The sequence below is a fragment of the Synchiropus splendidus genome, chromosome 5 (assembly GCF_027744825.2).
Source record: "Synchiropus splendidus isolate RoL2022-P1 chromosome 5, RoL_Sspl_1.0, whole genome shotgun sequence".
Lineage (NCBI taxonomy): Eukaryota > Metazoa > Chordata > Actinopteri > Syngnathiformes > Callionymidae > Synchiropus > Synchiropus splendidus.
Genome location: NC_071338.1, coordinates 21,441,454 through 21,461,911, shown reverse-complemented (window position 1 = coordinate 21,461,911; position 20,458 = coordinate 21,441,454). Strand labels below are relative to the sequence as shown.

Here is a 20,458-nt window from a genome sequence, read left to right as displayed (position 1 = left end):
GATTCATCATATGACTGCGGCGTCATGTGACTGGATCACGTGGTTATAGATATAAATGGTCGCGGGGGTCGGTTACAGTTAAATTGTCTGTGGCGGCGGGTAGAAGAGGAACAACAAGACGTCAAGCCCAAACCCTCAGGCAATTTAAAAAGGTAATTGTTCTGTGTGTTTTAGCAACATTAGCGATATTAGCTTCCGCTGGCTAGCGTGGTTAGCGTTGCCTCCGGGCTGTTTACATCTATGAACTGTTATCTCGCTGCTGTAACTTCGGCCGAAAACACTCCATCGGTATTCATAACAGTATTTTTTAGACAAGAGCACTAATGGTCTTCAAATTTTACTATCGGTTTTGAGCGATTGTTTGTGTTCAAAGGTGTCAAGATAAGGAAATAGGTTGCTTTGATAAACAGACTTGTGTAACTGGTGCAGACAACATCGTTGGCTAATCGAAACAATGGTGTTTTGCTCGCCGGTGTGACGGGTTTTCAGCCACCAAACTTGGGATTATCACTGTGATTTCTTGTATTTAGTTCTTCAGCCCTCCAAAGACAATACACCCGGCGTATGTTGAGACTTGCAGACAAATTACCAAACGTGTTTGCGTCGAGTCATACAATAAAAGTGACGTCACTGTAGCTCAGACAAGTTTTTTTTCTTCTGTCCGTTTCTGCCGGTTTGTGACGTGATTGCAATTGTTTTTGTTCAGTTAAGAGTTGTTAACTTCTGACTGCACCATTCATTTATCCCAAACTGCTTTGCTAACATGGAGAACAGGTTTCATCTGCCTTCTAGCTTCCTTCCTAACTAGTCTGAGGACAATATGCACAGATGGGGAAAAAAAAGCCACATCCTGGAGACGGAGATGAAAAACCATAACCGTCTTTTCTGAACGTTGATCCAACATGTGTGGTTTCAGCTGTGACAAATGTATTCAAATCTAGAGGGCGAAAAGTTTCATATCTTATAAGGTGTTTAAAGGCATGTCCTTCCACTGTCTTTGAAGCTCTGCAACAAAAAAATCTTGATCATTGAAGATAAACTAAACTGCTTATGCGCTTAGCTGACTACCGTCACTTAATAACTACTTCTGTTTTACATTCAGTGTCTTTGGATAAGAAGCACTTTCTCATATGAATCTTCCTCTCAGTCATGTGAAATTAGTTCCACTTCAAATTTCTCACTTCCCTCCTTGTTCTTCAGCTGAGCAACTTCAGAATGATACTGCCAAGATGAGCCTGTGTGGCATTCACTGTGAAGATACATGTGAAACAATGGGTTTGCGGCTGTATTGTTTTTTGCAGAACTATAGACTCATTTTAGAGAAGTAAAAGTACCTAGAGCTTAAATCTCAAATCATTTTCTACCAAGTAGGAGAGGATGTTGTTCCGGTTGCTCGATGTTGCTGACGCAGTTTGTGAGACCGCTGACTGGAAATGAGTGGGATGAAGTGGTTGTGTTCCACTTGTAGAGTCGCGTGTAGTCACCTGTGAACTATAGCTTTTTAGTTTCAGGCCACTAAACCTTCTGTGATGACAAATGCTTGCATCATCCTTACTGTATTTTATGCATCGCGCAGTCAGAACTAAGAGCGGTAACAGATTTGTAAGGTCTAAAGGAAGAAAAGTGCGACTTGAATGTACCACGGTACCAATGTTGTTCGGCAAGCCCATGTGTGCTGTGATCCATGTCCTCAACAATAACTGCAATACTTTGCCATTTATTCGGACAAATCACTGTAGTTTCTTTCAGGCGAAATGTGGCGTGTGGCCTTCATCCTGTTTGCCGCCAGCATGTCGCTGAGCGTGGCCAGACCCCGCCTTAAGCCGCTGTCCATTGAGATGGTCAACTATATAAACAAGATCAACACCACCTGGAAGGTACGGTGAAGAATCTTTTTGTCTTGTACGTGTAAATAATAACTGATGTTTCTCTGTTGCAGGCTGGTCACAACTTCCACAATGTCGATTACAGTTATGTGCAGAAACTCTGTGGTACCTTCCTCAAAGGACCCAAGCTGCCACTCATGTAAGCACACACACATGCACTTGACTTGTTAGACGTTTGAATCATTCAAGGACATCTTGTGTATTTTAAGGCTTGACTGTTTGCTCACTTCAAGAGTCTTATTTCAGGGTCCAGTATGCTGGAGACATGAAGCTTCCTGAGGAGTTTGACTCCAGGACTCAGTGGCCTGACTGTCCTACCCTACAGGAGATCAGAGACCAGGGCTCGTGTGGATCTTGCTGGGTGAGTTTTCTACAGTCTTTATGCTCTTTTAATTGGGAATATATAGCACCTTATTGTGCTGCCTGTTGTTGTGCTTGGCTGTATATCTACTCTTATAAGGTGCTGCATAAATCATTGGAACTATTACTGAAATGTAAAACTGTAATGTTGTGTCATCTGTTTTGCACAACAGTGACTACTCTGTAGTGTTCTCTGTTGTTCTATATTGACCTATTTACGGTTTCATTCTCAGGCGTTTGGTGCTTCAGAGGCCATTTCCGACCGCGTGTGCATCCACAGCAATGCCAAGCTGAGTGTGGAGATCTCTGCTGAGGATCTGCTCAGCTGCTGTGATAGCTGTGGCATGGGGTGAGCTCACCGCTGCTGATGTCAGTACAGCTGTAGGGCTATAAGACAAGCCTCGATTGTGCAGGAAGTATACATTTAGTACTAAATAATGCTGTGAGAGAAGTATTTAAAACCAGGATGGGAATTTGGTTTCTAACCTGTAAGGTGCCGAGCGTTGCGATTATTAGATGATGGGAGCTGCAATGAGTTTGCACGCCGATGTCTGGCTTTGTAACCAGACACTCCTGTGAGGAAGACAGGGCTGCCAACTTAGAACCATTTTGAATCCCCCTAATGTACTTTGTATATTGGATTTTTGTCACTGCACAGCCTCAATAAGGCTCCATTAATTCGCCTTCTTGGTATGTGCATCCCAGTCACTGTTTTGTCAATGTTGCAAAATTCCTTGACCATTTCTGGTTATGTACCTGTGTATTGGATGGTCCAAAACATTCTACTGCTCAAGGACACAGCATGATTAGCAAAGCAACTCTCCTGGACTGCCAACTCCTCTGGAACATTTTTATGTTTGGAACGCGTGCTGGGAGGTAATAAAATGAAACTGCTTGAGCACACTTCCTTCATTGTTCTTGCTCTTGGTTTGGTTTGGTTTGGTTTGGTTTGCTCCTTTAGTAGAGAAGCTTTATAATACAGACATCTGTGTGAGTGTGTATGACGTGCCAACAGGAAATGTTATAACTCACCTGTGAAAGAATTCTCTTTTTTTTTTTTCCGTAGATGCAACGGTGGCTACCCGTCTGCTGCTTGGGATTTCTGGACCAAAGAGGGTCTGGTGTCTGGGGGGCTCTATGACTCTCACATTGGTTAGTGTTTAAAACAATGTAAATCAGAGGCCGTGTTTTTTTGTTGTGACACAGTTGTTCCTTCAGGCTGTCGGCCGTACTCCATCTCCCCATGTGAGCACCATGTGAACGGGAGCAGACCCCCCTGCACGGGTGAAGAGGGAGACACTCCAGCCTGCGTCTTCCAGTGTGAGCCTGGATACACACCCAGCTACAAGAAGGACAAGCATTTTGGTAAGCAGCAACTCTTAGCTTTTGGAGAAAGGAAAAATGTTTAAAGGTGAACATGGTGAAGTTTGTCATCTCATTCATTTTTGGCATTTGTCAACTGATTGTTTTAGCAGTATGAACCGTTCCTACTCTTTTTAGAATCTCCCACGGCTGTGATATTTGCATAAAACATATTGAACATTTCACAGGTAAAACTTCGTACAGCGTTCCCTCCGAGGTGGAGCAGATCCAGGCAGAAATCTACAAGAATGGACCAGTAGAGGGCGCTTTCACCGTCTATGAGGACTTCGTTCTGTACAAGTCTGGTGAGCTTTTTGCCGCTGTATATTTTTTTCTGTAGCTTTCTGTTCATAAACTTTTGAGTATTTCTCAGTACCCTGTCCTACACCCGGACAACTTTAAAACTCTCTTCACATTGGGTTTTCCAGCAGCGTCTGTGGAGTTCTGCATCATTCATCTACATGACTTTGTCCTTGTCTCCAGGTGTGTACAAGCATGTGACTGGCTCTGCTCTGGGGGGTCACGCCATTAAGGTTCTCGGTTGGGGAGTGGAAGATGGCATTCCTTACTGGCTGTGTGCCAACTCATGGAACACTGACTGGGGTGACAACGGTGAGCGTCCAATGTGCTCTACACACAGTTTACTCTCTGAGATGTTAATTCTGCTTCGTGTTTAGGGTTTTTCAAAATCCTGCGTGGATCTGATCACTGTGGAATCGAGTCTGAGATCGTGGCTGGAGTCCCACAATAGAACACGCAGTAAGTCGTAGTCAGTATGATGTTGGCAGGCTGAAGAATATAGGACACTAGAGAATGTATTGAAACTAATCGCCTCCTTTTTCAGAAAAGTATGATTTTTTTTTAACTGGGTTCTAAACATACCGTGTGCATTAATGTTGTATTGTATTAATCTTGTATGTATAGCAAAAATACTGGACATTAACCAGTGAAATGTTATTTCATGTATGGATATATTTTACAACAACCAAAAATCAATGTAGTTTCTTTGAACGATTTAATTTGTATATACATCAGTCATTCACTTCAGTTTGCATCCTAATGTTTATGTCCCTTACCAACCAACACCTCACCATCCAAAGTAGTAGTTTAAATATGGCTGAAGCATTGACTTTTAAGAGGCTATGAGTGTAAAAGTATCTCTTAAACAGTTTCTAGATTTTTAACCAAACGTCTGTGAAACTACCGTTCAGTCATGTTGACCAACTGTCTCACGTTCCTCCACGCAGATAACCAGACGTTGTTCTTCAGATAATCACTAGAGGGCGCCGCATTCGACTTTGGTACTACGGGACTGGAACGTTCAAACTGCTTCACGTCGTCTCCAGAAGCCTGCAGCAGCTTCCTGTGCTTAAATCGGGAGTAGTAGTAGCTACTGTATCCGCCTGAGCACCGAGTTTGTCCGTGTTTTTAAATCATGCTGCTGGTTTTATGTGTTTTTTCTGTTTTACGTGCGTCATTCGTGTTGGGCAAAAATGCTGTTGGGTTTTAACAACATTTAAAGATTCATTATTTTTGTGGTGTGGCTCGTTTTTGTTCACTTCTGCTTCGAATTATTCAGCAAATGTGTGCCACCTATGCAAATCTATATTGATGGAGATGTATTGTCAGGTTTTAGGAATGTACTAAGCAGATGCTTTAAATGTCGATGAAGATCAAATACCATGTCAATGTTGTCAGTGGTGATTGAATTGTCGTTGTAACGATCAGAATAAATGAAAATCTGTCCCACTGACCGATGGAGGTTTGCTGTCTCACTATCTGTGGTACCTATAAAAAGAGGGAAGTATTTTGTCATGAGAAAACTACAGCACAAAATGAGAAGTCTCAACTAGAGGAACGGCTACTGTGTTTTCCTTCTGCGCAAGTGTTGTGTTGCATCGCTTGTCTGGCCGCCAAAGCAAAGGTCACTGACCAGCGCCTTGTGTGGCCAATGCATATTTTTTCATTTTAACTCCAGTGAGCAAACATGCCTTAATCATTTACGATTTCAGACAATACAATTATTCGTATGGAAGAATTGGCGCGGTCTTTCAGGGCAAACTTGCTGGACACTTCAAGTCCCACGTCTGCAGCGCCACATGTTCTACTTCCGCCTTGTTGTCATAAACAAACACTCCCTCCTCGTAGTAGAACAAAGGGCGCGCTCGCTTTGTTCATCCTTTTGTCTACAATCACGTTGACTGACTTCAGTAAAGAATCTATTTTATGTGCCTTTTTTTTAATAATAAGCAATATTCGCGTCGCAATAATACCGTTTCAAACGAGCACTGTATTTCAGCCATAACAAATGATGGTTGTATCTTCAATTATTCAACATCAGCGCGTTTAATCACTGTACACGAGTCTACAAGTACAGTCAGTTACAGAATAGCAAACATAAATATCATTACACCCAGGACCAATGCAAAAATCTATAAGCCTTTATTTTGTTTGCAACACCAAAAACGTCCCCAACACTGAAACAAACGCCCCTCCACGGGAGGGGCGGGGTGGAAACAGTTTCAAGAGAACCAGTGGAGCGCTGGACGGCAGTCTTCGAGTGATGGAGGGGGGCGGCCGGGTTGCCTGGGTAAAGTATGGGCCTGTCGTGTCCGTGTTTGCGGTCCTCCTGGCCGTATGGTTCCGGTCTCCGGAGAACACGGTGCTGGACGACCGGCTGGATACCGTGCTGTCCTCGCTCCTCCGGGCGGAGCGCAAAGTCGGGATGAACAGCATCGCGAGACCGCGAGTTGCAGTCGGTGAGTGCAGCTAGCGACGTTAGCATCACAAGTCATTTGTTAAGAAATTATTATCGGCAAAATAAATGTTAGCAATTGTCCGACTGCAGACAGAAAAAATACGTGCTCATGGAATAAATGAAAAGTTTGCAGAAAACGTGTTACCGAACCTGAAATTCAAACAATAAATGCGAGCGTCGGTTTATAAAGGACCATTACAATCTTAAAAAAAATCGCTATGTCAGCAAAATAAGCATATTTGAATTTATATTCAGCCACGCATTTATCTTTTAATATTAATTCCATGATTGATTCCAGAAATTGATAATGGGCAACGCATATCTGTGCGGTCAATACGATTGTTATTACTGTGTGGTCAGTAAAATTATTCGACCGATGGAAATGTAAACTATTTCCTTGGACATTGTGTTCTTGAAGAAGTCCTTCCGTGTTTATCATGGAAGACGCTAGGGTTTGTACCAAGGTGCCTGCTGTTGACGGTTCTCAGTGAGACGAGATGTCTCACCTATCATTCACTTGGGACCTGCACAGACTTTAAGCAGCAACACTTCACTCCAGCCGCTGTTTTGCCACTAAATATAGGAACTTCCTCATCATCCAACGGCTGATCGTCGAGGTATTTAAATGTAAAAAAAAAAACTTTCGGCCTGAAATATGTTTGGCTTCTCTCTTATCGCAGTCACCATGGAACACTGCATGATTCAATAGTGTTCCCTGCAGTCAATTCCGCTTGTGTAAACAGAGTAATCCCCTCAACCAGTCACCTTTTGGTGTCCACACGGACACAACTGAGGTGCCCCAGGTATCTTATCTAAACTTTGCCCTCACTCACCCAGTCAGACTTGTTTTCGTGTCTTCAGTCACAATCCTCCTTTAAAGATGAAGTGTTGTCTTGAGAAACATTTACATGACATTTGTATTTATTAAAAGAGGCACTCTCATTTCCATGTGTTTAAAATAGACTTGTCGTGTTCTGTGCCTTCACTTTCTGCAGCTATTTGGAATAAATCTATTTGACAGGATGAGATCATAATCAGCAGCAACTTGAGGAGCTTACTTGAGCTCAGCCAAAAAAACCTGAGTCATGCTGAGTTGGTCACTTTCGCATGCAGAGTGAGTCAGGTTGATGCATTCGTTCAGATAAGAACCTTTTAAGAGTGTGATACAACTAGATCAAGTTCATCATTAATATTTTACAGTCCTCATAGAGGAGCTTCACATTAGTATTCGGTGGACGCTGGGCCATCTCCCGTAATGCCATTTTTCTTTCCATATGTTGTTCAATATATGCACTTGTTACCGATTAAATGTTCAGTTCATAGTCAAGTAATCCCAATATTTCAAACTATCATGTCATGTTTTTCCATATTTTGAGATTCATGGATCTCATTCTTTGTGTCAGTGTATAATTGTTATTGTTATTTTTCTTCAGTTCATTTGTGTTCCTCTGTCTTTTAGGCTTTGGGGGATGCGTGGACCTGATCGTGGACGGTGTCTCACTGCTGAACAAGATCGGTCTCCCGCCCACCGAGCAGCCACTTCATCATGACTACATAGAGAGCGCAGAGCAGCTGGCTCAGAGTTTTGCATACTTCTTTGCTCCGGGAGCTGCTGCAGAGTGAGTGAGAGTAGCATTTCTGCTGACGTCTAATGCTCAGAAACGTCTTGTTTTTTTACCTTTAGGAGAAAGACATGCCATCACTGTTATTTATGCATGTTGTCTGACTACAGATAACCGAGCTGTGTTAGGTTTCCTTTACTCCATGTTCAGTATGCCGTGAAAGAAAAGGTCAGCACCACAGAAGATGAGATCTGAACCTGCCACGTCATTTAAGCTCATGCTCATGCTCTGACTTGAATCATGCTCTAGGAGAATGCCATACATCATGGTCAAGTCACTGCCTGTGTTGGTTTTAACTGGCAAGGCATTTATTTCTGACAGGTTATGAGTGAGGTCTGACTGTTCTCCAAGTCAACTGCCTGAAAAAAAAAGCGAAAAAAAAAGTGTGTTTCTACTGTGTTCCTTCAAGAACAGCTTGTGTGTAAAACAAAGAAGTTGTGTCTTGGTTCATCTGTTGTGCTCCAGGCATTCAACAAACAAATCAGTTGATGTTCATTTATTTCCTTTGAACTTCCATTCGTGCCTGGAGCCAGCACAGTCCTGTAATCATTATACACAGACTTGGCTCATGCTTGTGAGCGGTTGACCTTCTCTTTTGGGTGAGATTGTTCAGTCAGCCATTGAAACCATCGGTGTCTGTTATTTTGTGTCACTTGTTTACTTGTCATATTTAAATTGATCATAATGACCCATTTCATTTAGAAATTTCAGTGAAAATAAGCCGTAGAAAACCCTGGTCATAGCTTCAGATTCGGCTCCAGGCATCTGTAGAGGTCCACAACATCATGGTCATCCCTCTCTCTGCAGGCGTTTCGTGCTGAACGACACACTCTTCAACGAGCTGGTGGAGGCGTCTCGTGATTTACCTGGGAACAGATGGGCCGTCGGTGGAAACGCTCCAGTGATGGCAGGTCGCATGGCAACCGAGGGCTGCGACGTGCTCCTGGGGGGCAGCTTCAGCTCTGACTTCACTGACGTCCTGTCTCAGCACATCACAGGTTAAAACTGAACTCAGGTCTTACTCGAGTCACTTCTGTTCTCCTCCTCCTTCCGATTTGTCAGCTCTTGGCTTTTTTTCCTCCCAGTGGCAGGCAACACTGTTGAGGAACCGGATATCCACCTCATCCTGGAGTATCCCTCTGGAGCAGAATGGGGGAGCTACACTTCACGCAGGGCCAACAGGTATTTAAGCAGTGTTGGTAAATGTTTGAGAAAATGTGAGGCGCCGTCTCTGAATCCACATCAGAGTGGCTCACTGAACATCCCCTCTGAGTTTGTTGGATGACTCACGGCTTTGCACCGCTCATGTACAGACCTTTCCACAGGCCATTGACAAATACCACATTTCAAACACGAGTGTCACAAGATCCTAACTGCCAATGACTCAACTGACTTCCAGTCAGACTCTGACTGAGAGACGTTTTAAGTTTGAGACGTACTATATATACACAATGGTTTATGTTTGTCACTTTCAGGTATATCGTCCACAGCGACGATCACAACCCCTACCTGGCCTCCATGGAGGAGTTTGCCAAGAAACTCCAAACCTTTGAGCCCGACCTGCTGGTGGTGGGAGGACTGCAGATGATGGACAACTTCCCCTTCCACGCTGGTGAATCTTGTTCTGCTGGATTGTGTCACCAGGATAATGCAGACTAAAACCTTTTCCTTTTCCATGGTGTTTTCCATTGTGGTGGCAGGTGAGCGAGCAACTCTCCTCTCCCGACTGGCCGACCTGCTCTCCTCTGCGACACCCACCATTGGGGTCCATTTTGAGATGGCCAGTTTTGTGGAAGAGAGTATAATGGAAGACCTGCTGCACTACGTCATCCCTCATGTATGTATCACCCATGGTTCAAAATTCTTGTCCACACAGAGAAGATGCCTTGGTTTTTGGTCGAATATCATACTTCAGTGAAACACAGTTTCTCAATTTTGGAGTAAACTGCAGAGAGGATGTTTACCGTTGTGCTCCGCCTTTGAACATGAACCATCCCGATGGTCCAACCTGCCCTGCTTCTTTCTCACAGGCAGACTCCCTTGGGATGAACGAGCAGGAGCTCCCTAACTTGCTGAGTCTGCTGAAAGGCTCCAACATCACCGTTCTGTCAGACCCGAACCCACGCGTGGCCACCGTGCTGGACCAGATGAGGGAAGTCTATCGCCTGTTAAACCAGCGCTACCAGGACGCCAGTGCAGAGAGTGAGGAGGAGGCTACACTCAAGCCCCTGACCAGACTGCACGTGCACACGCTGGCCTTCCAGGCCATGATTGTCACGAGGGGCTCCAAGTGGAAGAACACCATGTCTGCCACGGCCAAGGCCTCGCTTACCGCCAACCGCCACGTCTGCGGTTCTAATGACATTGACCCCAGCAAGGCCCGGCTCATCATGGACGACTCCTTCTCTGTCAGCCGCCGGGAGGGAAGTCAGCGAATCCCCCTGCAGGAGTCCAAACCTGTCAGCTGCTGGTACGAGGACGACTATGAGATCTGCGTGGCGCCAGTCCTGGTGTGCACCGAGGTTTACCAGACTGCCGGCGGAGGGGACAACATCTCAGCAGCTGGTCTGGTTTTGCAGATCTGAAGAGTAGTTCAGGGTCTGCTGATCCCTGAATGTGATGCAGCTCGGTAGCAAGGTGTCCCTCTGACCCGTTTTGAGGTGACCACCCTCGCGGCTTTAAGACTGTGCAGTGATGATAATGGATGTCAGATGATGGAGTGTCGTGTCTTTAAGTCCAGTTAGTTTCTAAAGTTGAGTGGTTTTTCTTCCCCGCACCTGACCGCTCCACTTCCTGTCGGCGTTCTGACTTTCAGGACTTTGAGGTATCGTGTGTGTATGTGTATCGTAGCTGGTCCTGGTCCGACAAACTCAGTAACTAAGTTGCTAGTTGCTCAAATTCTTCAGGAATAATTACTTGAATCCTCTATGCAGCAACAATCCTTTCTGATGCATTCCAGCTTAAGAGCTAATATAATTCCTATAATTCCTTTTGATCATCTTTATTCTTGCTAAATACATTTGGAGCATGGCGTCATTATCTACAAAATTGCTGATCCTCTTGTAACATTCACTGTTGCAGTGCATTATGGGACTTGGGTGAGTGTTACTACAGCACGTATGTAAGTATGTACTTGCACAGTATGTTCACACGTGGTTTTAACATGACTGAACTGGGGGTTCAATTGAGATGCTGCACACATGTTCAGAACACACTTCTGAACTGGGATGGTAACTGCACATGCTGGAAGTGATATCAGAACGCTAAAACTAAGTCTCCATTCTGATGCCCACTACTGTTTTGCCGGTCAAGAGCCCCCAAAAATATCTTATTCCTGACAAACTCTTCATTTGCCATGTCAACATTTCTGTTATCGATAACTCTGTTATCCCCCTCAGACTCAGAGGAGAGCCTTCTCAGTAATTGAGTTGTCCCATGTTATGCAGATTCATGTGCTCTTCTGTTCCTCGAGTAGCAATTTCTTCTTGAATGTGTGAATAGAAGCCAATAGCTCTCAGTGATTCCAGATATGTGAAAATATAGGTGTGTGTTTAATATTGACATTCCTCTGTCTGCTCAAGTGCAATATTGTTTTTCTAACTTCTCTCTCTTGTGTGGCTCATTGATCTGACCAAACCAATCAGAAGAGCTGGGTGGCCTGTATCACGCACAGGTGGAAGCAAACCCACTGTCGTGGAAAGGAGAACTAGGGACTTCATTTTAAACTATTGCTGTTCATGACGTATGTTGGCTTCTCCCCACATGACAGTCAAACATCAAAGCCATTCTCATAGCTGCTACCTCAGTCACTCCGCTTGGTTGGTGTGTGTGTGTGAAACCTGACCGAAGACTATGTTGAACTTCCCATTCTCAAACTGGACACTTTAGGAAATCAGTTGTTTGCATGAGAAAGTCAATCTGCTTTGCCACATTCTCAGACTCAAAGCGACTTCACTGTGAAATAATTGTTTACAGCTCATTCATGCTGCACAACCAGGTCCAGAATAAACGTGTTCTTTGACATACATGTTGACTTGATCCCTGCTAAGTCATCTTTGATGGAATGTTTTGTTTAAACATTCATTTCATGGTGCAATTCCTCATTCATTCTGTGTGTCTTCTTTTTTGCTCACTTCCCTGCTCTTCGATGTTCCATCCCATATCATGCAGCTAACCATGTAGAACAGGTTACAGCAGTTGACGTTTGTTTGCTTATGAGTTCCTTGGCGTTTCCCGAACTGAAGTTTGAGATGTCACGAGGCTGTTAATAGTATAAGGTTCACTGTTTTTATTGACCTGCTGAATCTGTCAGGTCAGTGTACAGATTGATCTGTCACACATGTCAAAGCAGCATCATGGCCTTTGACCTCAAATTCTTTCTGAAGACCACAAACTTAAAACAGGTCAATAAATTCCGCTGGTTCCATCATGTGAGGAGACAGATGTGACTTGGTTTCCATTCTTGGTTCAACTCATCTTTTGGAGTGAACGGGGGTTTGTATGAGAGGTTTTCTCACTTAGTTGTGCCATAAGGCTGAAGACATTTAATGATGTTAGGCAGAAATTCCATGTTTTTGTTTGTCAGAAAATATCTTTCATTTTATAGTGTTTGGTGAACCTGCGCTGCCCTGGTGCTATCAGGCTCATCTGGTCGACTTGTCAAATGCCGGCAAGCTGGGTGATGATGTCCTCGTAGAAGATCACGTTCTTGTCTGGGTCACAGAAGGCCATCAACATCTCGTCCATCTCGTCCTGAGTGAAGGGCTCCCCTGGTCCACACGTCCATGGCTGTCAGACCAAGCAACAGTGACAACAGTGACAAGCGCCACTCACCCTCCTGCATGATGTGCTTGGACAGCTCCTCAGGTGCCAGGTAGCCCTTCTTCCCGTTGTCCAGGACCTGCAGAGAAGCGAGAGGCCACTGTGAGGTCACAGAGAAGAAGAGCGGTTGTCTGCCTCACCTGGAAGGCCTGAAGTAGATCTTCATCTGTGATGGGTGGGAACCTGCATGACACAGGAGTGGAAAGTAGAACCTTTCTGTGGCTGTTTGTTTATGTTAAACTCTGTATGACAAGTCCAAATATTTGGTCCTATATTGGGAACTGGGTCAAGAAAACTCCAACACATTGAAGAGGCAAACCAACTTGTTCTCCTGCAGGACTTTGGTCATGGCGGGAAGGAACTTGTCATAGCTGATGTATCCAGTGTGGTCCTCGTCAATCTGCCATGAGAGGACCAGGACGTGGCAGCAGTGCAGGATGACGCGTCGCGGTCTGCAGAACACTCACCTCAGTGATGAACTTATGTACATCTGACTGACTGGGGAAGCAGCCAAGTGAGTAGATGATTGTGTCAATCTCCCTGGAAAACAAGTGTTTTAATGCCGTCGCAATGGCTTCATCTCTGCGTCCGTCTCACCTGACGTCCACCGTGTCATTAGACATGATATCAAACACTTTAAAAGCAGACTGGATCTTTTTGTGAATTCTTCTGACCTCTGGAACAAAACATCAAAGATCAAAGGAAACATTGGCGTTAGTCCATCCATGTCAGTTTCAAGAGCTCCAACCTGCGCTCGGTTTGTCCGCCATGTTTTCTTCAGAGTTGCAGTCATGGTGAGAGTCTTTTATTTACTCTTTTAAGCTGAGTAACAAAGACAGCATGTGTTATTAATCAAAGACACAAAAACTGTGCTGAATAGAATATTAGAGGAGTCTAAATAGAATGTGTTTCAATTTTAGCATAAAACTGAAGTAGAAAATAGACCCATCAGAAAAGATGGCGTCTGGGTGACAACAAAAGAAACAATTTTATTCTCTGTTAATATCAGTTTAATGTCAAGTGTGAAGCATTTATTTTAGCCAAAGTTACTAAACTCTTTTTTATTTCACTCATTTTTTGGTATCATTACATTTCTATTATTATCTAAGTGTAGCAGAGTTAATATCCCAACTGCAAACATCTCCTGTAAAAAGTTTTATGATCATTGTAATTGCGAACTCTTGGGTGGTTCTTGAACGCACCACTGAAGCGCACCTGACTTTTAAAGTAAGTTTTAAAAGTTTAAAGTAGGCCAGTGGATTATGAGCTCTGGAGGCAACACCATTCTGTATTGACCTGTTGAATAAAGCAAGAGAACGACCACCATTATGTTGATCAATTTCACAACACACACAGAGCAGTATTGCCACATCTACAGTATTTTATCATTCCTTAATTGTACTTTTTATTTTAAGTGAAATCCTACAGTTCAATAACAAAAAAAAAAGATCACACACAAGGAAACATTGACAGGAGAATTTTTTATCAAAGTGCAATTAAACAAGCACCAAAAAAGGAGCCTAGTTGTCCTTTGCTGATGTCAGCTGGTTGACAATGTCCTCGTAATATATCAGGCTCTTGTCATGGTCACAGAAGGCCGTCAACATCTCGTCCACCTCGTCCTGAGTGAAAGGCTCTCCTGGTTTAAAGGGCAACATCAGTCCCACACATTCAAGCACGTTTGTGGCTGACACACACCTTCCATAGTGATCCACTTCTTCAGCTCCTCTGACTCCAGATAACCCTTCTTCTCCTCATCCAGGACCTGAAAACAGGATCTCATTCAGTGAATTTACGGTGCAATGAATAAAGACAACTTCAAATGAGAGACATCATCTGGGCCACTGGGCTCCTCTAAGATAAGACAAAAGATAAGACGATTTCTGTCACATAAAAGGTGATGCCATTTTAAGCAACATTCATCCAAGCACCCTGCTGTGTGTGTGTGTGTGTGTGTGTGTGTGTGTGTGTGTGTGTGTGTGTGTGTGTGTGTGTGTGTGTGTGTGTGTGTGTGTGTGTGTGTGTGTGTGTGTGTGTGTGTGTGTGTGTGTGTCACATAAAAACACGCCGGTCTAACCTGAAAGGCTTGAAGTAGATCCTCCTCAGAGATGGGAGGGAACCTGTCAGACATACTCCTGCAGTTTTAGTGAGAACCTGGGAACTCATGTTAAATGAAGCACTCATAAAACTATTACTATACTAAACTATTAAAAAAATGTATATATATTTTAAAATTCAGTTGACATAAATCTGATAAGCGGGTATAAACCTGCCCACGCTGTGGCTTGATGAAGTGAATATACCAGAAGCAAACTCACTTGTTTTCCACAAGAACTTTGGTCATTGCAGGGAGAAAGGTCTCCAGGTGAACATATCCGCTGTGGTTGTCGTCGATCTGGTTCAACAGAACAAGGAACTGGTTTTTACTGGAAGATAAACTCAACATGATTCCTGTCTCGGGAAACAATGACAACCTCATTTATGAATTTGTGCACGTCTGACTGACACGGGAAGCAGCCCAGAGAATAGATGATGGTGTCCATCTCCCTGGAAATCAAATGGAATCATCTCAGTCTGTTCAACATGATCCCAACTGACCTACTGCAGAACTACTCAGTGGATACAACTATTATCTTTGCCAAACGGAGTTCAGTAAGAGCCAAATCCAGCACTTCTTTTCATGATGTAAAACAAGTAGATCTGCATTCGACTAATTATTATCATACAAATAAATATAGTTTCTCTGAGCTTATAAATATTTTAATCATGTTATAGTAACATGCTCTCCCAATACAAATATTCTTGCTTGTTTAACAACAAACAGCTGTTATTGCAGTAAATTTAATACATAGATGCTATTAATTTGTCAAACCAATTATTCCTTCCTTTTTCTTGACTTTAAAAGTAACAAAAATAAAATGAAATTCGATCATCACTAGTTCCTAGTTGATGTTTATTTTAGTTAATATTAGTCTCTCGACTCAAGAAAATGTTATCATTTACCATAGAATTTAATATTTAATATTATTTTACAGTATATTAGTTTTCCTCATTGTCACTACTTGTCACGAGCATAATGTGAATTCCATTAATTCCATTAACTACCATTAAAATATGGAGTGAAAAACACGCATGCAAAGTTCGCCAATCTTACCGCACGTCAACGGTGTTGTTGGACAATATATCAAACACTTTGAAAGCTGCTCGTCGTCCGCCATGTTTCTCCTCTGAAGCGACGCGTTGCCTAGCAACCGGTCACACGTGATCACTGCCGTGGTTAAGTTCGCAGATTTTGAGGTTTGATGTATCCATTTCTGTCACACCATTTATTGACTCTTGTGGTAAATATGATGATCAATCATTGCGATTAATGATTAGATTAATATTTCCCCCAACGTTATTGAGGGATAAGATTTAGTTTCATCCATTTTAAATCACATTTTCCATGGTATCAAAATGTTTATTGAACAAATAAATCCAAACAAATGAAGACATCATCAGTCCATTTTTCCTTATACATTTTACTCACTCATTGAATTATATCTTTTAAAAAAACATGTTTGTTCCACATCAGTCTTTTTACATTCCATGTTTAAAATACATGTATTAATTGAACTGCATATTTTAGAATTTAACTGGACCAAAGTCAGTCCAGGCTAGTGCACAGGGTCTCAAATGAAAACACACACCTGTTATAAAAATATAATTTTACAAAGGGTGCAATAAAAATATGCTTAACGAAAAATCATTGGACTCATTCTGATCATATGAGAATATTTATCATCTAAATCTCACATAGTATTAAATTGCAACACAGGAAATATCTGCAGACAGAACAGTCAGAGAGTCGCGGCGCTGACGCTACATCCAGCTCTCAAGGTTACATCTCCGGCTGCCCCTGATGCACGGGCACTTTCATCTCATGATTCTGCTCCTCTAGGATTTCTAGTCCATCTTGTTCCAATTCTTGTTGTAAATCCTCGTCCAATTCCACTTTCACTTCCTGGTGATGGTCTTCCTGTGGAGTTTGAACGTCCTCATGCGCCTCTTCAAGCGCCTCCTCAAGCGCCTCCTCAAGCGACTCCTCATGCGCCTCCACTTTGTGCGTCTCTTCCTGGACGTCGATCACCGTGTGATCCTGCTGAGGAGGGTTGTGACTGACGCCAACCTTCAGACAGAACAGAAATTAGCCTACTTTATTAATATTTACATGTGTTTATTAATATTTATTCATATTTATATTTTCCTTTGCATTTGCAATGAACTCCTTTTGATTATTTGAATTTATAGAAATAATTTTCAAAAATTGAATAAAAGTTATGAGCAAGTTTCAGATATTTATGCTTTTCAAGTTGGTTTTTCAACAAAAATATTTCTTCACCGATTAAATCTGCACGCTAAAATATGCTATCAGATTTCTTCCCACATTTCTGGTCACAAAAACTAGACTAGAGAATAAATAAAAATTGTGGAAGAACAAGATTGCATTGGTGCACACATCAAAAGGCCTATCTAACACGTCTCGGAGCTTTCGTGCCGTGTCACCTCTCTGTGAGCTAATGGCGGAGTGAGCAGCTCCGATGGAGCCAACAGTCCATCCAGGTTCGCGTCATGACTCTGAAGTAAGAAGTCAACCATGGACTCCACCTGAATTTTAAAAGCATCATTAGTAAACCTCCGCTCATTTTGACCATTTGTGTGCATGATCTCACTTTCTTACTGTCCGGGGCTCCACTTGTCTGATCAGTGTTGAAGTCAGAAAGCAACTTCATCAGTTCCAGTCCGTCCAGGAATCCACTGCGGTCAAAGTCGTACAGACGGAAGAGGAAGAAGACCTCTGGACAAACAAGGACAAACTCAATTTGATGTAAAGAAAACAGCTTAACTTGTCATTTCAACAAAGCAACAACACACTGTGTGGAGGTCTGAGTTTGGCAACAAAACTGAAGCACCAGGAGGCGTCACCCTGTCTGCTGGGCTCAAAATTGATGGGGAACAGTGTGGAAAGAAGGCCAGTGGTCGATGATCCAACAGTTGAGCTACTCACAGTTGAAATGATTTGGAATTTGACATTAATAAACAGTGAAATGCAGCTATGGGTAGATGAGGTTTCATGAAACAGTGTCCTGATTTTCAGAGGCCACCAGATGGCACTGTCTGCTGTAAAAGGTTTGGACTTACTAATTCATTGACACCTTGCATCATCTCCGAATCAAGAGTGCCATCTAGTGGCCTCTAAAAATAAGGAAAGTGTTTCATCAACCCTGCAATACTGTTTCATGCTGACTCATCTAAACATCACCACTGACCACCATCAAATTCTTAGACTGGACACAGTAAAACTGAAACAACAGCAGTGGATAGTGGAGGTCCAATGTGATAGGGAGGGTCATGGGTTTGACGCTGCCCACCTTGCTCCCGGGTGTTAATCTCAGTTCCATCACTATCCTTCAGATGCGAGTGGATGAAGATCTGCAACAAACTGAAGAGGTCTGGTTAGTCAATTTAGAAAGGGCAACACAAGAAAGCAATGGGGGGCAGTGTTGAGTTGAGCTGGGTCTAGCAGTCTTAACTACATCTGCCATGTTTGTGTTTCATGAGTGGGGGATGGAGTTCCATCAAATTTGCAAAAAAAAATTGCAAGAAGACAAAGTTGAATTATACAGATGTTGAAGAAATACTCTGATGAATCTATGTTTTATTGTTATTCAGCTTATGAAGGTCGAAAAGTCCTATGACTTCTCACTCTGCTGTATGGTTTGTAACCCAGGAGTTCAGCCTTTAGTTCCTTCACAAATTAAATAACTTATCACTGAGAGCAGCAGAGAGCAGCTGGCGACCGATCAATGGAACACACTGAAGATAGAAATTGGAAGTCTAATCTTATCTGCATTCACTGCAGGCCACAGCGTTAGCAAGACAAAGTCCAATGACCACTAAAGCACTTCAAGAAAATCCTTCACTAGTTCCTAAACTTTTCTTTGATTCAGCTATGTAAAACAGACTTCAGTCACAGTAAGGTCATAATAGTGAATCAGCATCACCTTCTCTCATCGTCTCCGGACCCAAACGGGTTGACCAGGTGACTGTTTTCTTGCTCCTCACTGGAACTGACATGGAAAACAAAATGACCAAATGCTTAGGACTGAAAATACATTTTTAAAAACAGTTATAATATTCTCTTCTGTTTGTTTCAGCCACAGTACGGGAGGCTAACCCTGACTACAAGCCTGTGCTGTACCACACATGCTTCATGGGTCCACTTCTGATGGAGATGTGGCAGGAATCACCAAAACATGTGCAGCATTCTTCCATTGTTCTTCATCATTGTAGCATAACTTCAGAGGTCCTCGCACCTTTGAACATCTGGCACACCTGGCGCAGCACAGGTGGAGAGTGAGAGCAGCAACAGGAGCAGAAGATGTGGAAGCAGCCTGCTCAGGTGAGCCACACTCCGTCGACCTGGAACACATTGCCAAGTTCAGTCTGGTTCAGGACTGGTTTGTCAGCATAGCACAGGTCAGGCAACTCTACAGCCGCACACCAGAAAGCTATTGTTTATAATACGAGGGACTTTCTTCGCATCTTGTTCTCAGAAGAATTTCAGGAGCCTGAAGTTCTACGTCTGGACCAAAACCTTCCAGCTGAACACCATCTTTGGGGCCAAATCGGAGTCTCTAGTGGACGCCTGTGCTCCTCAAAAGATCTCTGGTGGTTGATACAACCCTATTTTAACATACTGAGATGACACTGCTGATAAAATGCAGCGTTTCTCAGCATATTCATATGGTGTTTGTTTTTCTACTATTCACCACGTGGTTGATGATGCTAACAACCCGTCCAACTGAGCAGGGGCTCACACAGTCTCCATCGTTCATTTAGTTTAGTTAGTTCACCAAACCCTGTATTTACGCGAGGAATACAGACGCAGGAAATTGCTCCGTGAACGCAACACCTCCAAATGTGCGATGGACCCAACAATTTTCCCTCGATATAGTTTCTAACGATCATGTGTTTTTTCACAACATAAAGGCGATGAAAAAAAGAGATAACTCAGAGTAACACAACAGTCAATTCGAGACTTAAGCAAGTCACTAAAACGCGGAGCAGAGCGCTCAGTGAGTGATTCCGCCGCTGCGTGTCGCGTCCTACCTGTCCGCATGTTGACGTGTGGAAATTACAGTCGCAGTCTGCCGTGTGCAGATGTGACACCTCCGTCTCTCGCGCCGCCCTGCTCGCGCCCGCGCCTGCACTGCGCAACCCCAGAAGCCACGCGCGCACTCGGCTGCCATGGTGACGAGACTGTTGTGGAGTCCACGTGGAAGCCGATGCTCCGTCACTGCGCATGCGTTAGTCAGTTGGACTCGCCTTGGAAGGAGTGAGGCGCGCCACGTCCTCACCGGTTCCGGTTCCAACCCTTGACCTGCAGTGTCTGTGTTTGAGTGCCACATTAAATGTTTTATGCTTTTTAAAATACTATTTGTCGGTGGCACGAATGTTGATTTAGCAAGTACTAATAAATTAATATTTTAAAGGACAAGGAGAACAAAATAATAATACAATAACAACAATAAAGGTATGTTTATAAGCCAATAAATATAGTTTAGGGAAAGAAACTTCAAACAGGTACAGAGGAAACTTTTCCGCTG

The 20,458-nt window shown here is 43.2% G+C and overlaps 5 protein-coding genes across 7 annotated transcripts; 2 read left to right on the top strand and 3 right to left on the bottom strand.

Annotated features, from left to right (window-relative positions):
* Positions 1-7: 7 nt before the first annotated feature.
* On the top strand, positions 8-5,361 carry ctsba (cathepsin Ba). Of its 2 annotated transcripts, none has more exons than XM_053865028.1 (11): positions 8-152; positions 1,750-1,877; positions 1,940-2,025; positions 2,133-2,247; positions 2,480-2,595; positions 3,313-3,398; positions 3,465-3,611; positions 3,797-3,913; positions 4,092-4,220; positions 4,286-4,367; positions 4,856-5,361. In XM_053865028.1, the coding sequence occupies exons 2-10, from the start codon at positions 1,755-1,757 to the stop codon at positions 4,357-4,359; spliced, it is 993 nt and encodes a 330-aa protein (XP_053721003.1). In that variant the 5' UTR covers positions 8-152; positions 1,750-1,754; the 3' UTR covers positions 4,360-4,367; positions 4,856-5,361. The 2 variants fall into 2 exon arrangements, with proteins under 2 accessions (XP_053721003.1, XP_053721004.1); XM_053865029.1 differs by having other exon boundaries at positions 1,740-1,877.
* A 750-nt stretch (positions 5,362-6,111) lies between these two features.
* Positions 6,112-12,495, top strand: adpgk2 (ADP-dependent glucokinase 2). The gene is made up of 7 exons (XM_053866686.1): positions 6,112-6,367; positions 7,826-7,985; positions 8,796-8,986; positions 9,074-9,170; positions 9,464-9,600; positions 9,689-9,825; positions 10,019-12,495. Exons 1-7 carry the CDS (start codon positions 6,172-6,174, stop codon positions 10,571-10,573), a joined length of 1,473 nt encoding a protein of 490 aa, XP_053722661.1. The 5' UTR covers positions 6,112-6,171; the 3' UTR covers positions 10,574-12,495.
* On the bottom strand, positions 11,263-13,585 carry LOC128759602 (dynein regulatory complex protein 8-like). Its single transcript, XM_053866687.1, has 7 exons — positions 13,558-13,585; positions 13,407-13,485; positions 13,277-13,349; positions 13,133-13,209; positions 12,950-12,992; positions 12,822-12,888; positions 11,263-12,757 (listed from the first exon to the last, which is right to left on the bottom strand). The coding sequence occupies exons 1-7, from the start codon at positions 13,577-13,579 to the stop codon at positions 12,648-12,650; spliced, it is 471 nt and encodes a 156-aa protein (XP_053722662.1). The 5' UTR covers positions 13,580-13,585; the 3' UTR covers positions 11,263-12,647.
* A 700-nt stretch (positions 13,586-14,285) lies between these two features.
* LOC128759344 (dynein regulatory complex protein 8-like) lies at positions 14,286-16,121 on the bottom strand. The gene is made up of 7 exons (XM_053866219.1): positions 16,079-16,121; positions 15,964-16,036; positions 15,284-15,356; positions 15,128-15,204; positions 14,887-14,929; positions 14,508-14,574; positions 14,286-14,448 (listed from the first exon to the last, which is right to left on the bottom strand). Exons 1-7 carry the CDS (start codon positions 16,119-16,121, stop codon positions 14,330-14,332), a joined length of 495 nt encoding a protein of 164 aa, XP_053722194.1. The 3' UTR covers positions 14,286-14,329.
* A 138-nt stretch (positions 16,122-16,259) lies between these two features.
* On the bottom strand, positions 16,260-20,097 carry cgref1 (cell growth regulator with EF-hand domain 1). Of its 2 annotated transcripts, none has more exons than XM_053866007.1 (7): positions 19,962-20,097; positions 19,166-19,271; positions 18,854-18,919; positions 18,221-18,291; positions 17,522-17,646; positions 17,355-17,456; positions 16,260-16,977 (listed from the first exon to the last, which is right to left on the bottom strand). In XM_053866007.1, the coding sequence occupies exons 1-7, from the start codon at positions 19,969-19,971 to the stop codon at positions 16,690-16,692; spliced, it is 768 nt and encodes a 255-aa protein (XP_053721982.1). In that variant the 5' UTR covers positions 19,972-20,097; the 3' UTR covers positions 16,260-16,689. The 2 variants fall into 2 exon arrangements, with proteins under 2 accessions (XP_053721982.1, XP_053721983.1); XM_053866008.1 differs by having other exon boundaries at positions 18,854-18,913.
* Between the last annotated feature and the right edge of the window lie 361 nt (positions 20,098-20,458).